General features: G+C 45.3%; 2 protein-coding genes across 2 annotated transcripts in view; both read right to left on the bottom strand.

Moving 5' to 3' along the window:
- LOC125426857 (SERTA domain-containing protein 2-like) overlaps positions 1-15,515 on the bottom strand; it is a 751,974-nt gene that overhangs the window by 190,710 nt on the left and 545,749 nt on the right. The gene's annotated exons all lie outside the window — the stretch shown is intronic.
- CEP170B (centrosomal protein 170B) overlaps positions 1-15,515 on the bottom strand; it is a 112,437-nt gene that overhangs the window by 1,188 nt on the left and 95,734 nt on the right. Inside the window, exons 18-22 of the mRNA XM_048484648.1 lie at positions 10,796-10,939; positions 8,096-8,184; positions 6,742-6,835; positions 3,481-3,532; positions 56-2,151 (exon numbers count right to left, since the gene is read on the bottom strand). Of these exons, the coding sequence (XP_048340605.1) occupies positions 1,928-2,151; positions 3,481-3,532; positions 6,742-6,835; positions 8,096-8,184; positions 10,796-10,939 (603 nt within the window). The 3' untranslated portion in view covers positions 56-1,927. The remainder of the gene's footprint in view (positions 1-55; positions 2,152-3,480; positions 3,533-6,741; positions 6,836-8,095; positions 8,185-10,795; positions 10,940-15,515) is intronic.

The raw sequence follows: 15,515 nt of genomic DNA on the forward strand, positions 1-15,515 counted from the left end.
GTAGTCCATAACATTTGGAGTGCCAAAGGTTCGCCACCACTGCTCTAGGCTGAACTTATGAACCTTTCAAATGAAAATATCAGCTGCAAGATTGGCAGATAGAATCCTAGCATCTGCATTTACGTGAGCAACATAAAGGGATAGCTGGGTCACCATGGAGATAGCTTTATTCTAAGCTGGGGATCAGAAGTCATGAAAGTTATCACAGAAACTGCCGTGACCGTAGTCAGGAATATTCCAGTCCTATGGCTGGCTTCAGGAAGAGGCAAAACAAGACATTTGTTGGAGACCCGAGATCAGAAAAGGGGCCAGTCGTCCCGAGAGAGGAAGACGGTCGTAGTTTGCTTGGGGCACCCAAGAGGATTGGGCAGCAGGAGAAAATTCTCGGATTGTGTCATCCGTATGTCAGTTTGACAGGGCTTATCTGCACCTGGAATAATGTCAGCAGGATTCCTCGTGTGCAAAAAGCATCTACAAACTTCAGAGTATGGGAAACTGCTGATGGATACTGATAGAATTCAAAGCATGAATCGGCGATGGGAGGCGTTTACATCCTCAACGTCCCCATATTCATGCATGACGGAGCCATCCGCAGCACGTATGGAATTACGGGGGGGAGAGAGACCACCTTTTGGCCTCATAAAGCTTTGTTAAGACAGCAGCTACTATGACAGGATAAAAAATTTGGCAACTTTGCTGTGAGAAATCCTGGCCCGGCCCTTGAATTGTCTCCTCTAGATCATAGGTGTCAAACTTGCGGCCCTCCAGATGTTATGGACTACAGTTCCCATCATCCCCTGCCAGCATCATGCTGGCAGGTTATGATGGGAACTGTAGTCCATAACATCTGGAGGGCCGCGAGTTTGACACCTGTGCTCTAGATCTATACATCTTGAATCTCTAGAGTGAATTACAGTCACAGGAGCAGAGGAATTAATGACTTGTTTCCCATCATCTGCATTTTTTAAAACTTCCCGTTCCTGGTGGCAGAGTGAAAAAGGCAGGATTAAAACTGGAATGCTTCCGGGGTCTGCAACCTGCGGCTCTCCAGATGTCCATGAACTACAATTCCCATCAGGCCATGCTGACAGGGGCTGATGGGAATTGTAGTTCATGAACATCTGGAGAGTCGTAGGTTGCAGACCCCCTAATGGCACCTTTGCCTCCTCTCTTCCTGAAGGGGGCTTGCACAAAACCGTTCCTGGGTTCCCAAAAGAAATCTTCCGCGTGGCAACAACCAACTGACAAGGTAGGCAAGCTGAATGGGGCGGAACGATGAGTACTCACTCTGGCTGCCGGGCTCCTCAGCAAAGTCCGACCCCTTTCCCCCAAGCACAGAAGACTTCCGCTGATAAAAGGAGACCTTCCGTCATAGGGTGGTCTCCTTCTGCTGGAGAAAGCCTTCCCACTTTGCTGAGCAAAGTGGTAAGATACAAGCCGTTGTGTCGAAAGTTAAAATTATAAAGCAACTTCTCAGCCACCCGCGTCCCTTCCCCAAAGCAAAACTGTCAAAACAGAGCCCCTTATACCAACCAAAATATGATAAGCTTACCAACAGGTTACATAATTGGTGGCACAAAGCCTCGGGCAGTACGGAACTGAACACGCAAAGCCTGGTTTGCTATGGCACGTTGGAGGAATTACGCATTGGTACCATTCTAGTAAAAATCGGAATCTGCCCATGTGCTGAATATGTGCTCTTCCACAGTGCTAGTCTTTTTAAAAGGCATATACATAGGCCTGCCACACACCCCCTCATAGCGTAGATTGTACCTTACTTCCTTTTCTTTTGTGCAATGGGTTAGCAATCGAAAGAACTTCTCCATACAGACTTATCCACAACCACTCATAACATACACAAATGCTTCAACGCCTAATGGGTTAAAGTCACATACAAGTTATATTGCCGACAGAAGTAAATATTCCATTAGATCACATATTTCTCCCCATCCGGAACAAAGTTGGCATCCTGCAGACTAGAAGGGCCAAAGTTTGATTTCTGCGCGTAATTCCGCTTCTTGATGGGGGAAAGCGCTTCCAGCGGGCTCCCGGAAAGGCTGTTAGCAGTCCTGATTTTAGCCGCCGCAGAAGAGGTTTTGTTATTGGCGATCATATCCAAGTTCCCGCTGGGATCAATGATGGCGTTTATAACTGCAGGGGTAAGGGAGAGAAAATGTCATTCACATCGGATGACCATCTGTCAGGAGTGCTGTGGTTGTGTGATCCTGCATTGCAGGGGGTTGGACTTGATGGCCCTTGGGGTCTCTTCCAACTCTATGATTCTACTCAATTTGTCCCAGAGAACTCACAGAACTGCCACAGGCCTTTCAGGCCATAAATCCTTTGTTCACTGTGGGTGGGTCATATCAAGATCCTGGGCCCCCTGCCTCTCCTCCCTTGCACGCCACCCCTCACTCTTTCCCCTCTCTCATTTCTCTTCCCTTGCATGCCACCCCTCCCTCTCCCTCCCTTCCCTCGCCCTTGTGTGTATGTGTGTGTATGTGTTTCACTTCACTCTAATTTGAAAGTTACTTCAGTTTCATGTACTGTTTCCCACTGCTCATATTCCGGGCTACCTCGAGTGAATATCTTCTAAGCTGCATGAACATTCATGCAAGGGTGATAGTTGCTAATATTGGTGGCGCAGCTGCATGTCTCTTTCACTTTCATGGAGCGCCAGGAAAAAGGCATTTTACCTGGGCTAGTTGTGAAATTTCAGATATGCGAACATCCAAAAACACTCTCACCTGGCTGACTATAGTGGCTGGGAATTTTCAGAGGAATTGGCCCAGCAGTTACTGAGTTATACTACCACTAACAAAAACACTGTTAGCTTTTTATATATATAGACTATCATCAACAGTTATGATCCCTGGGACAGTTTATACTGATTTTTAAAATGTCTAGTCCAGGGGTCTGCAACCCACAGCTATGGAGCTGCATGCGGCTCTTTCAGCCTTATACTGTGGCTCCGCGTGGCCTGGAGGCCGCAGCACGAGAGGTGGTGGGACCAGGGAGGCCGCCGCCACCATCCCCGCTTTGCCTGCTCCATCGGTCAGAGGGGTTTCCCTTCCCGGCCCCTCTGCCTTCCAGCGCTGGAAGGAAAGGTGAGTGGAGGGGCCGAACCGGAGGCGGCTCCAAGTGGAGCCGCCTCTCTGGCTCAGTAGATCTTCGGGGCCGTGGAAAACGGGCCCAAATGGCTCTTTGGGTGGTAAAGGTTGCCGACCCCTGGTCTAGTCTGTATTCCAGGTCCTGTGTTTTTAGCAAACCTTTTTGTGTATACTATATAATAAATATATTTTGTTACTGATTTTACAGTTTGCACACAGCCACTATCTTGCTTGGGAGAAACTAGACTGCTGCATCATCCTTTGTTGTTATTTCTGTAATTCCATCACTAAGCAAAATGACATGTCACACCTTGACAGCGGTTTCAGTACAGTACAGTGAGAAGTGTCCAATAAAATGTATTTAACCAACCTTCAAGTTGTTTCTGGACTCTTCTTAGTTCCTTCAGAATTGAGCTGATTTCCTAGCAAAAAATAATGACAAGGTTCGTTGTTCAATACAGAAGTGGACAAGACCGGCACAGAGATTTCGATTTATTCCTTTTGTCTTCATTTATGCTATATTCTGCCAGGCCTGCAGACAGAGCTGCTCCAATCTCAGGCGTGGAGGTTGAGGCAGCCAGATACCATCTGGCCTCTCCCCACCCTCTCTCTCTCCTCTTCCTTTCGTTTTTTTTTTTTCCATCCCCTCATTGGATCATTAACATGCTACCCATGCCCCTCCAGGACTGTCATATTTGCCTCTTGGATTAATAGTTAAATTGATTGGATATTTCTGGAACGTTTAAAATTTTTCAGATGTTTTTATTTATATGGATGTTTACATTTGTGTCATAAGCCGGCCCGGAAGGGAAGGGGCAGCCTATTAACCTTAATAAAATAAAGCCATGGAGTTAATGTCTTTAGCCCAAATCTCTGATTTGCTGGAATCTAAAATGAATGAAGAATTTATACAAAGATGGAAAAATTGGTCTAATTATATGGGTAAAATTTTGATATAACTTTAGTTTAACTTGTTAAATGAGTAGAGATAATTGGATAAATTGTATGATAAAATATACAGAGGAACCTTGGTTTTCATTGCGTTCGGTTTTCATCGGTTTCGGTTTTCATCGATTTTTTCAGTGAAAAATTTGTCTCGGTTTTCATCGATTTGTAGTAAGGTGCAGGGGTTTGTGGAGAAAAATCATCCAGACAAAGCTGGTGCAGACTGTGTCTGCAACTTGTTTAATGACAATGTCTTGCCCCATTTCAGACAAATCTCAAAGAGGCATCAGAAATAGACCTTCTTTAGACAGTTTTCTCTCGCAACATTGGTCCACTGGCCTCCCGAAGCTATCCTAGCAAGTTATTGTTTGTCACTGTTTTCAGCATTAAACACTATGTTTATTCACCAAAAATGTGTTTTTGGTATGTTTTTTGGAGTGCCTGGAACGGATTAATTGGATTTACATTGATTTCTATGGAAAAGTTTGCCTCGGTTTTCATTGGTTTCGGTTTTCATCAATTCTTTTCGGACGGATTACGAACGAAATCCGAGGTTTCGCTGTAGATTAATAATAACAACAAATAACAAATAAATAACAAATACCGTAAATAAATCAACAACAACAACAACAACAACAACAACAGACAGACACCTGGCACACAACACCCCAGACATAACAGTGGTAGAGAAAAAACATGTTTGGATCATAGATGTTGCTGTGCCAGCTGACAGCAGTAGCAGAGGACAAAGAGTTTCGAAAAGATCACAAAAAATACAAGGACTCCTACAAATCTGGAAGTTTTAACGATTGTGGCAAAAAAGAACAACAGTAATCCCACTAGGTGCAGTCGGTATTTCCAGGAGGAATCCCAAGAAATCTTGAAAAACATCTGGAAAGCCTAAACTTGGACAGAACATCAGTCCACATGCTGCAGAAAGCAGCACTTCTAGGAACTGCACATATTCTACGCAAATACCTCTAATATCCTAGGTCCTTGGGAAGGACTTGATATTCAGAGATGAATTCCAGACACTTGTGCTGTGTTGTAATGTGAATAATAATAATAATAATAATAATAATAATAATAATAATAATAATAATAATAATAATAATAATAATAATAATAATAATAATAATAATAATAATAAAAAATGTTTAATTTTTTTGTATCATGAAATTTATTTGTGGATATACTTGAGAATTATTATGAATGTACGGTGTTGATGTATTTGCGCTATATATAAGAAAGTTAATAAATATATTTTTAAAACCCTAATGAACTGAGGTGAATTGAATATATTTTAGTTCCAGATTTGTACAGGTTTCGACACCAAAGAGCATGAACCAAGGTCCCGCTTCCAAGGCCCCATTTCCAAACCCAAACGCTTACGCCTTATTTAAATGTTTGAAACCCAATGAGTCAAACTTGACATTTTGATCCCACTACTGTGTCGGCATTGCCACAGGAATTTTACATAGCTGCATGGCACAGCTCCTTAAATGTAGATTGTGTGTTCCCGCACAGCTCCTTAAAAAGTAGAAATCTTCATATCCAAAAACCAGTAAAAAAGCCACATTTCTAAACTCAGTTCTGTAACCCTGGTTTCTGAGTAACAGGTCTGCTCGCTAAAGTACCGTCAAAGAAAGTTGAAAAGAATTTTGAAAAGAGACAGAGGCCCCTTTCGCACATGCAGAATAATGCACTTTCAATCCACTTTCACAATTGTTTGCAAGTGGATTTTGCTATTCCGCACAGTAAAATCCAGCTACAAAGTGCATTGAAAGTGGATTGAATGTAGATTAATCTGCATGTGCGGAAAAGGGGCCAGAGTGAAACTAATTAAGACATAAATGGATGAATTCCCCCTGGGGAGGATACAACCTGGCAGGCAAGGTCAGTCCAAACAGGATCCAAAAGCTCAAACTCTATTTGTATATTTTTAACCTGCCATTCCTCCATGGAAGGAAGCAGTGTTTGTAGTTCTCCACCAGACCGCATTTCTTCTCACAAATGCTCACTCAGGCTAGGACAGTGGTGGCCACTGTTGGCCATGCTGGCAGGGGCTGATGGGAATTGTAGTCCAGGAACATCTGGAGTGCCATAGGTTCGCCAGCACAGGGCTAGGATGAGAGATTACCATCCTAAGATCAGCCAACAAGCCTCCATGGCTGAGAATGCATTTGAACTCAAGTCTACAAGATCCTAGTCTGTCACTCTAACAGACTATGTCCGTGGTGGCGAACCTTTGGCACTCCAGATGTTGTGGACTACAATTCCCATCAGCCCCTGCCAGCATGGCCAATTGGTAGGGGCTGATGGGAATTGTAGTCCATAACATCTGGAGTGCCAAAGGTTCGCCACCACTGGACTATGTTAATGTTCTCCATTCATTTCTCATTCATTCTCCCAGCTATCACCTCCCATCAGCCAGAGAGAGGGAGAGGAAACAGCCATGGCATCTGGGCTCAAGAAATATATTCAAATTGATATTTACATACATTTTTAGCAGCCATGAGCTTCTTTGGAAGCCTATTTTTGCGGGGTTTGTAAAGACAGCCAACAGGGGTAAGGGTGGGGATCAACTGATTCACAGCTGGTTTGAAATGCCAAAGTTTTCAGATCTGCAAAAGTGGCTTTTTGAAATCCAGCTTTCTAAAACAGGACTGGGAACACTACTGCCCACCTTGTTTGAGGTCTTCAGGATTGGCACTTCATTTTCAGAGTTAATTTTGGCCTCCATCTCCTCCCACGTCCGCTCGGTATTCTGAAACAGGAGTCTGATAGAAAAAAAAGGCAACGTTTTGTCAAAGTCTCAGAAACTGGATCATTATTTACGGCAATCGTCATGGGCAGCATCAAGGCCACGAGCTAAAAATCCAGCTGGAAAAGTTCCATGATTGGGTGGGGTGGGGGCGGTGTCCCAGTTAATTTCCCCTCTTGCTGGAAACTTCCTACTGTCTTTTTTCTTTTCGGATGGTTCCCTCACCTTCCAGGAGCAGCATTTCAGGTTGTATTTTGTAAGTGGGGGACTGCATCACCCCTTACTTCCCTCATAGACCTCCATCATGTCGCATGGGTATAAGAACACTCCAGGACCCCCGGGCCCCGCGATGACGCTGCCAATCCTCGAATCACAGGGCTTCTACGGCTTCCGCCTCTGTCTGGTTAAGCATGCTCTCACTCCAATCATCTCAGATTCTGTGTGATCTTTGGTGAATTTTACTAGGCCTGTAAGACAGAGCTATTCCACTGGGCTTTTGGAGGGGCTGGCCTATGCCCTCTTACTGCCCCCCCCCCTGAAGCTGCCAGTAATTCGTAACCCGAGGCTGCTCGGTAAGTCTATCCTTTTTTTCCATCGCTCTCGGTTGGGCCTTTCGATTCTCTGATACCATCACCGGCCCTCCCGCTCCCTCCCTCTCTTTTTGGCCTTCTAGATCTCAGGCTCGATTTTAATTAATTGGCTTCTAACAACAACCTTTATGTTTAAGTTTTAATTTATATTTGCCAAGTAAATTTTAATTGGTTCATAGGTTACGTTTTATATTGTGTGATTGCTGTTTGAATAACAGCCATAAAGTTAGAGTCACTTCAAGTTCTTCGGGATGATGAAGCAAAGCGCAAGAAATTGAATGAATGAATGAATGAATGAATGAATGAATGAATGAATGAATGAATGAATGAATGAATGAATGTGAGGAAGTTTCACTTTGCTGAAAGAAATGCCTTCTTACAGTAACATACCAGAAACAAAGTAGCCTACAAAAAATAAAGTGTGTCCTGAATTCTTAACCGCTAAGCACATAAAGCTTTAACAGTTGCGCCAACTGGTTAAAGCCACAGATTAAATTGTGACATAGGCTTACCCTTCCCAATTCTCTCCTGAATTAAACACAGCCTAATATTCTAGGCTTATACATCCCCATATCTGCCATATTAAAAATGTAATTCAATCTTTCCCCTCCTTTGTAACAGGACTCTCATATAAGGCTATGTTATGCCGCTGCAGTACAAATTCAGGTAAAAGGTGATCGACTCACTTCATTTTCTCAGCCAGGTTTTCTGTGTTTTCACGGATGGTGTGTGACAACTGGGATACGGGGTTGAGCATCAGGTTATCGAAGATTACCTGAAACGTAACAAATCAGAACATGCACATCGTAAAGGCAGCATTTGCTTTAGCAGAAGTCAGAGTTTATCTGAAATGTTACAACGGGATTTACATTCCTTGCAACTGGAGGACTATTTGTGAGATTCTGGCTGAAGCATAGGTAGGTTCGTGTGAGTAACAGAGTGGAGTGGATCATTTTTTTCCATGTAGTATGTCATTGCTAATGTGAAAACTTGCCCTGATACCATCTAGTGCAGTGGTGGCGAACCTATGGCACAGGTGCCAGAGGTGGCACTCAGAGCCCTCTTTGTGGGCATGCGAGCTGTCGCCCCAGTTTGGGCACTCGGCAGTGGAATAGTGCCAAGGGGGTATGGGGTGCGTGATGTACTGGGTGCGTGCCCCTGTGGGGGTGTGGCAAGTGTGTTCTGGGGGAGGGAAAGTGTTTTGGGACATTCCGGGGACATTCCAGGGCAGGGCGAGGGCGTGGAAGGGGCATAGGGTGCACGCGTGCCCCAGGTGCAGTTTCCCCAGGACACTAGTCTAAAGGATCGTATGGGAAACTCTGCCTTTATAGAGGGATCCTAGCCATGTTCAGAAAGAAGAAAAGAATAATTTGGATTTATACCCCGCTTCTCTCTCCTATAGGGAGTCTCAAAGTGACTTACAAACTCCTTTCCCTTCCTCTCCTCACCACAACATCTTATAAGGAAGGTGGGGCTGAGAGTTCAGACCGAACTGTGACTGGCCTAAAATCACCCAGTAGGCTTCATGTGGAGGAGCAGGAATCAAACCTGGTTCTCCAGATTAGAGTCCATCTGCTCTTAACCACTACATATCACATTGTCTTTACAAGTCACACTATAAGCCAGTACAATGGCTTACAAGCCACATCGCCATTGCACAGCCATGCTTTCTTTTGCCCCCTCAACGACTGTAAAAACTTCACACAGCAATGCTTTTTTTGTCATCGCCGCCCCACCCCCCCAGTCTTTTTCATCCTTTTGAAAAGAAAATCTAAAGAAGCCGCAGAGTAGTTCTCGTCGGAGTGGTGGAAAGAGCAGACCTACAAGGAAGTGGGCTGGGTCCAACAATGGGCTCATCCATCGACTGTGAATCTTCTCCAGTTTCCCCTCCCTTCCTGCCAGGACCAAAGCCTGAGCGGTTCTGGGTATTCAAATGTATTCTCTTTAATGTCTGCTCTGATTGATATGTATGCTGATTGATATGTGTAAGGGGCGCTCTCTTTCCTCCCTATAACTTTCTCCTTGATGTTTCCACAGCGGCGGAGCTTTCAATAAGGACAGGGGGTGGGTTTCGTGCAACTGCGCATACCATGCGAGTTTTACGATGGTGCCTTCTTTACCTCTCCTTTACAGCGATATTTTTTTTTTTTTTTTTTCCTAGTCTTTTCAGGCTGGTACGTCTGTTCATTGGCTACAGGATAAAAACGGCCTGAGGAACTACAGTTCCCAGGAGACCTTGGGGCTCACAAGGTCTCCTGGGAAGTATAGTTCCCATCAGGCCATTTTTAAGCCTGAACTGTGAATAGGCCTTTTTTTCAGCCTGAAAAAGTTCTAGGAACAGGAAAGGAACTAAGATAAGTGTAGGAAGTGGGGGCGCCGCGAGCTGCAGGAGGGGACATGTAGGGGCGGAAAATACAGACTCAAGAACGGGCTTAGGCTTTTGGTCCAGCTATGCCTCTGTGTTTACAGCTTCACACCAAAGCAGGCATGACCCTGAGAAGCTTTCCAACTTCGGACAACAGGATGTCCATTGAACCTCAGCGGGGAGGCTTAGCAGGTGGCCTATCTTTCTCTCTCATGTCCTTGAGGCGCTTAGGCCTCTTTCGAACAACTCTGCACACTTTTGTTGGGAAAACAGGAGGGGGGTTTGAGTAGAGATAGAACAAGCTAGAAAAGCCAGAACTGGCTTTCTCTAGCTAGGAACTTGTAGCCTTCAATAAATGATCCTGACCAAGCATCCAGAGTCTGTTATATTGGTCCAAGGTCAGAGACCTAAGACTTCCCCAGCAGCCCCCTCAGGTCCTGGAAAAGTTGATTTGGGGATTGCTGGATCCATATGGCAAAATAGTTATGTGGGTCTGCAGTGAAGAGGGGTAAGAGGGTGAAATTACCTCTTCCTTGGGTCAATATAGTTCTGAAACCTGTGACTGGCCGTGGCCTTCCAAGATGGACAGATTTATGGAGAAGTCGATCTCTGGCTACCAATCTTGACCCTCCTTGATCTCAGATTGCAGATGCCTCAGCAGACCAGGTGCTCAGGAGCAGCAGCAGCAGCAGAAGGCCATTGCTTTCACCTCCTGCACGTGAGCTCCCAAAGGTATCTGGTGGGCCACTGCGAGTAGCAGAGTGCTGGACTAGGTGGACTCTGGTCTGATCCAGCAGGCTCTTTCTTATGTTTTTATGTTCAGATGGCATATGTCAGGAAAACCCCTTCCTTCGGCTATCTAAAAATTAGCTTTGAAAGGAACCTCTGTGCATACTAAGCAGGAAGGATGGTGAGGTTTGCAAAGCACAGGCAGGAAATCATTGCCCAGACAACCGTCAAGTAGCTCAGCTAGGCAGAAGTTCTGTCTGCTTAATCATTGTCTAAGGGAGATGGAACTTGCCTCATCTCTGTTCCTCATCCTTGTCCTTCTGGTGAGATCCTCTTCCCGGCTATCGTTCATATTTTGGTCGAAATCATTGAATCCCGTTGACCCAGGAGGCACCTTCTGGTAGTTCAGACTTGCTTCCGGTATGTGCTGCACCAGCTTGAAAAGACATAACGACGAGATGACCAGACAGTATTTGCAAGAACAAAATGCAGGGGGAAATGAATGGGCAGATGCAACATTTGCTCCCTAGCAGCAACTCTTCTCCTTTCTCTGTCTACTCTTCTCCTTTCTCTGTCTACTCTTCTCTCTTCTCCTTTCTCTGTCTACTCTTCTGTCTAGGGAACTGCTTAGTCCTTCCTCAAAGACTTTTCCCAACAGTCTGGTTCTTTCAATTAAAACACTATATTAAATATTTCCAATGGGGCACACCACTTTCTATAAAGCCAGCTATGCAATTAACTGTGCCCAGACCTGGATGGTCCAATCTTAACAGAACTCAGAACTTGAAAGGGTTGGGCCCCCCTGCTAGTAAGAGGATGGGAAGCCACCAAGGAAGTTCAAGATTGTTGCAAAGAGGCAGGCAATGGCAAACCACCTGTTTGTCTCTTGCCTTGAAAAATCTACGGGGTTGCCATAAATTGGGTGTGACTGGATGGTGCTTGCCACCACCGTTCAATGAACTGATACTTTCCTGTACTGCCCTTTCTTTTGCTTTCATTAGTTCTATGCATTCATGCTGCAAACTGGGTAAAGTCATCATGATGAGCAGTCAGAGTTGTGTCTTTCCCATTCCATGTACATTGTGTTCATTTTTTGCTCTTCACAATCAGAGACTTAACATATTTAGCATGGGTGCATAAGGGTCTGTATACACAGAAGAAGAAGAACTGCCTTTCTGACCTCAAAGCCAGCGTGGTGTAGTGGTTAAGAGCAGGTGCACTATAATCTGGAGAACCGGGTTTGATTCCCCACTGCCACAAGCTGTGGAGGCTTATCTGGTGAACCAGATTAGCTTGTGCACTCCAGCACATGTCAGCTGGGTGACCTTGGGCTAATCACAGTTCTTCGGAGCTTTTTCAGCCCCACCCACCTGACAGGGTGTTTGTTGTTTTTTTGGGGGGGGGGGGAAGGGAAGGAGATTGTAAGCCCCTTTGAGTCTTCTGCTGGAGAGATGGGGGATATAAATCCAAACTCCTCCTCTTCTTTATTTTATGTGAGGAGACTCAAGGCATCTTACCTTCCTCTCCACACAACAGACACCTTGTGAGGAAGGTGCGACTGCGAGAATGCTGAGAAAACTATAACTGATCTAAAATCACCCAGCAGGCTTCATGTGTAAGAATGAGTAAACAAATTCAGTTTACCAGATAAGAGTCTGCCACTCATGTGGAGGAGTGGGGAATCAAACCTGGTTCTCCAGATCAGATCTCCAGAGTCTACCATACTTAACCACTACACCATGCTGGCTCTCACGTCTGTCGTTCTATCAAATAAGTAGAGGCCCATGATGAAGTCAATTGTGGGAAGACATTTTCAAATCTCCAGATTCACCCTACACATCTATCTTTTTTGAACTCTGTATAACATAAAGAGGTCAGAAAAAATGTATGCATCTAATTCTAAAATTTAGCAAAAAAAGAGAAAGAAACAGAAGGAAAAGGGAAGACAACAAAGGAGAAAATATTATAGAAATCAGCAACACTTAAAAAAGGAAGTCAATTATATTTTTAACTTGAAACTGATTCATATGATGTGGCAAAAATCAACTTTAAAAAAACAATGCCTTGTTGGGAAAGGAATAGTAATGGGGTGGAAAATGCACCTGAGATGGAATTGCTGCTCGCAAAGATGTATGAGAAATCTGCATTTAAAAAAAACATAGGAAGGAAAACAAGAAAGAGATCAGTGCCGGCCACGAGATCAACAGCATCCGCACACGCAGTCACAGAGGCCACAGACAAACCGAGAGGCAAACGTACAGGACAGCGTGTTCAAAAAGGCCACATTCCAACCAAAGATGCCACAACACAACTGTGCAAAATTCCAACACCTCACATTAAATTGCTTGACAGCAAGACAGGCCTTCAGTCCACTTACCCTGATATCTTCTACCCTGTTAGTGGCTCTTCAGAGACATAAGAACAGCCCTGCTAATTCAGACCAATGGTCCATCTAGTCCAGCAGAGGTGTAGCAAGGGGGAAAAGCACCCGGTGCGTAATTGCGCGTCCTGTGCCCCACTCCACAGGATTAATTCCTCAGCCACGCCACGCCTTCATTGCGATCGCGCGCTCCAGTGCATCGTGCCCCCACGTCCCCTTGGAGCTACGCCACTGTAGTCCAGCATCCTGTTTCACACAGTGGCCAACTGGGGGGGGGGGCAACAACAGGGCACAGGAGGCCAGGCCCTCCCCTGATGTTGACTCATAGAGCTGGTATTCAGAGGCCTACTGCCTCTGAATATGGAGTTTCTCTTTAGTCACCATGCCAGGTAGCCACCTGTCCTCCATGCATTTGTCAAAGCCATTTACACCTGTGGTCACCACTACATCCTCTGGAAGTGAATCCACCTTTTAATCACTCATTGTGTAAGGAAGTATTTCCTTTGGTTATTCAGAATATGTTCTAACAGAGGTCTCTCCCAACGAGTACTTTGTTAACTGGAGATGTTGGGGAGAGAAACTGCCATCTTCCGCATGCAAACCACGTGCCGTGGGAACGAGCTGCAGCCCCTCGCATACCCACATGCAAAATGTTGGGCCAACCATTACTGATCGTGGTTTATTTTTGAGTATGGATATCAGAATCTTAGTATCAGGATATTGTTCTCAACCATGATTGCAGTGAAGACAAATGGAATTACACTTTGGCTCCTCCTGCTACAGAATACAATATGGATCCAAATGGTAAAGACTGCTGACATTTTAATTTAGTAGCAGCACGTATGTAGCTCTTGTAGCGTAATGCTATTATCATTATTTCCCAGAGGGGGGGCTTCACATGTGCAAAAATGTCCACATGTGCATCTCATTTGCGGGGGTTAAGTCTGTAGATCACAAGTCCCGCCTGAGTATAGAAATGGACTGTATGCCGGGGGGGGGGGGGAGGGGGCATCGTTTCCCAGCCCCTAAAGCAGACTGCTAGAAAATCCCACTGTCAGAACCACTACCACCTTATTTATTTTGTTTCATTTGTAACCCGCCAAATCTCCCAGAGAACTCAGGGCAGCTTCCAATATATAGTATAATAAATAGTACAAAAATATATAGGTTAAAAGACTTTAAAACAAGTCACAATAAAGAACATAGCATAAAACCTATGAGGGGGCATGCAAATATAAAACCAGATGTGTACATCGCATCCAGAAGGGAACATGAATGATACTAAGGAAAGGGGTTTCGGCTGGGTCTGACAGGAGAAGGCCCGGCGGAATGAAGTTCCCTTTTACATCTCATGCGGAACTGGAGCATAGACTCTGCAGGGCCTGGATGTCATCAGGTATAGCTGTTCCACTATGGCCAGCCAGGGGATTCGGGGCAAAAAAGCCTCTGGTCTATGTCATAGCCAGCCAAACATCCCTGGAGCCTGGGACCACCAACAAATCCCCCCCGGCAGACCAGAGGGGGTCTTTGAGGGCAATAAGAGGAGAGGTGGCCCCGCAGATATGCAGATCTAAGATCGCAGGCAGCCTTCACATATCTATCTTCCTCACCAGCTGGCAATGGGGAGGGGAAAGTTGACAGTCTTCAGAGACCATTTTTGACTGTGGGGTCTCCAGTTGCTGATCCTTAAGACCAGTCATGGCTGGTGTGGTGGTTCACTGAGAAGACTTCAGCTACGACCACAGAGTGTCAGTGGGAGGTAAAAAGGTGACGGTGCAAGCATCAGGTCATTGCTGACCCATGGAATTAAGTCACATCACAATGTTTACTAGGCAGACAATGTTTACAGGGTGGTTTGCCAGGGCCTTCCCCAGTCGTCTACACTTCATCAGCAGCAAGCTGGGTGTTCATTTTACCAACCTCAAAAGGATGGAAGGCTGAGTCAACCTTGAACATGCAACCTGAAACTGACTTCCTCTGGCCGTACTCATGTTCCAGGCTGTGAGCCGAACTTGGACTGGCAGTACCGTAGAGCTTGCTACCTCCCAGCCAATGGGCTCCTACCAGTGAAGGGGGAATGGAATTTGGGGAAAGGAATTTGGCATTTTTACTGGAGGATAGCAGGAGGTGAAGAAGAAGAAGGAGGAGGAGGAGGAGGAGGAGGAGGAGGAGGTGTGTTCACCAGATAAATCTCTGCCACTCAGGTGGAGGAGTGGGGAATCAAACCCGGTTCTCCAGATTAGAATCCACTTGCTCTTAACCACTATACCACGCTTCGGTTCTTGAGACACTAACGCCAGTTCCTAAAGCTTTCATCTTTGTAAGTGTAGTGTTACTGAGTGGACCGAATAGTTAAATCTATTATGGATGCAAGGATGCATTACACCATTTTGTCATAACTGGGTTCTGGTAATCTCGGTTTGTCTAATAATAATGCGGCAGATCCAGCAGCTTTACAGTCTTTACTGCCATCTCCTGATGCCCTCTAGTGGAAGCATAAATCCCACAGCTGCGGGACTCCCATCAACACCCTGTGTTGCCCTCTGCCACTCCGAGTAGAAGCACGATTAAAAAAACCCCTGGTACTGCGCACAGTGTGATGTCATTTCTGAGGAAAACCTGAAAATGACGC

The sequence above is a fragment of the Sphaerodactylus townsendi genome, linkage group LG02 (genome assembly GCF_021028975.2).
Source record: "Sphaerodactylus townsendi isolate TG3544 linkage group LG02, MPM_Stown_v2.3, whole genome shotgun sequence".
Lineage (NCBI taxonomy): Eukaryota > Metazoa > Chordata > Lepidosauria > Squamata > Sphaerodactylidae > Sphaerodactylus > Sphaerodactylus townsendi.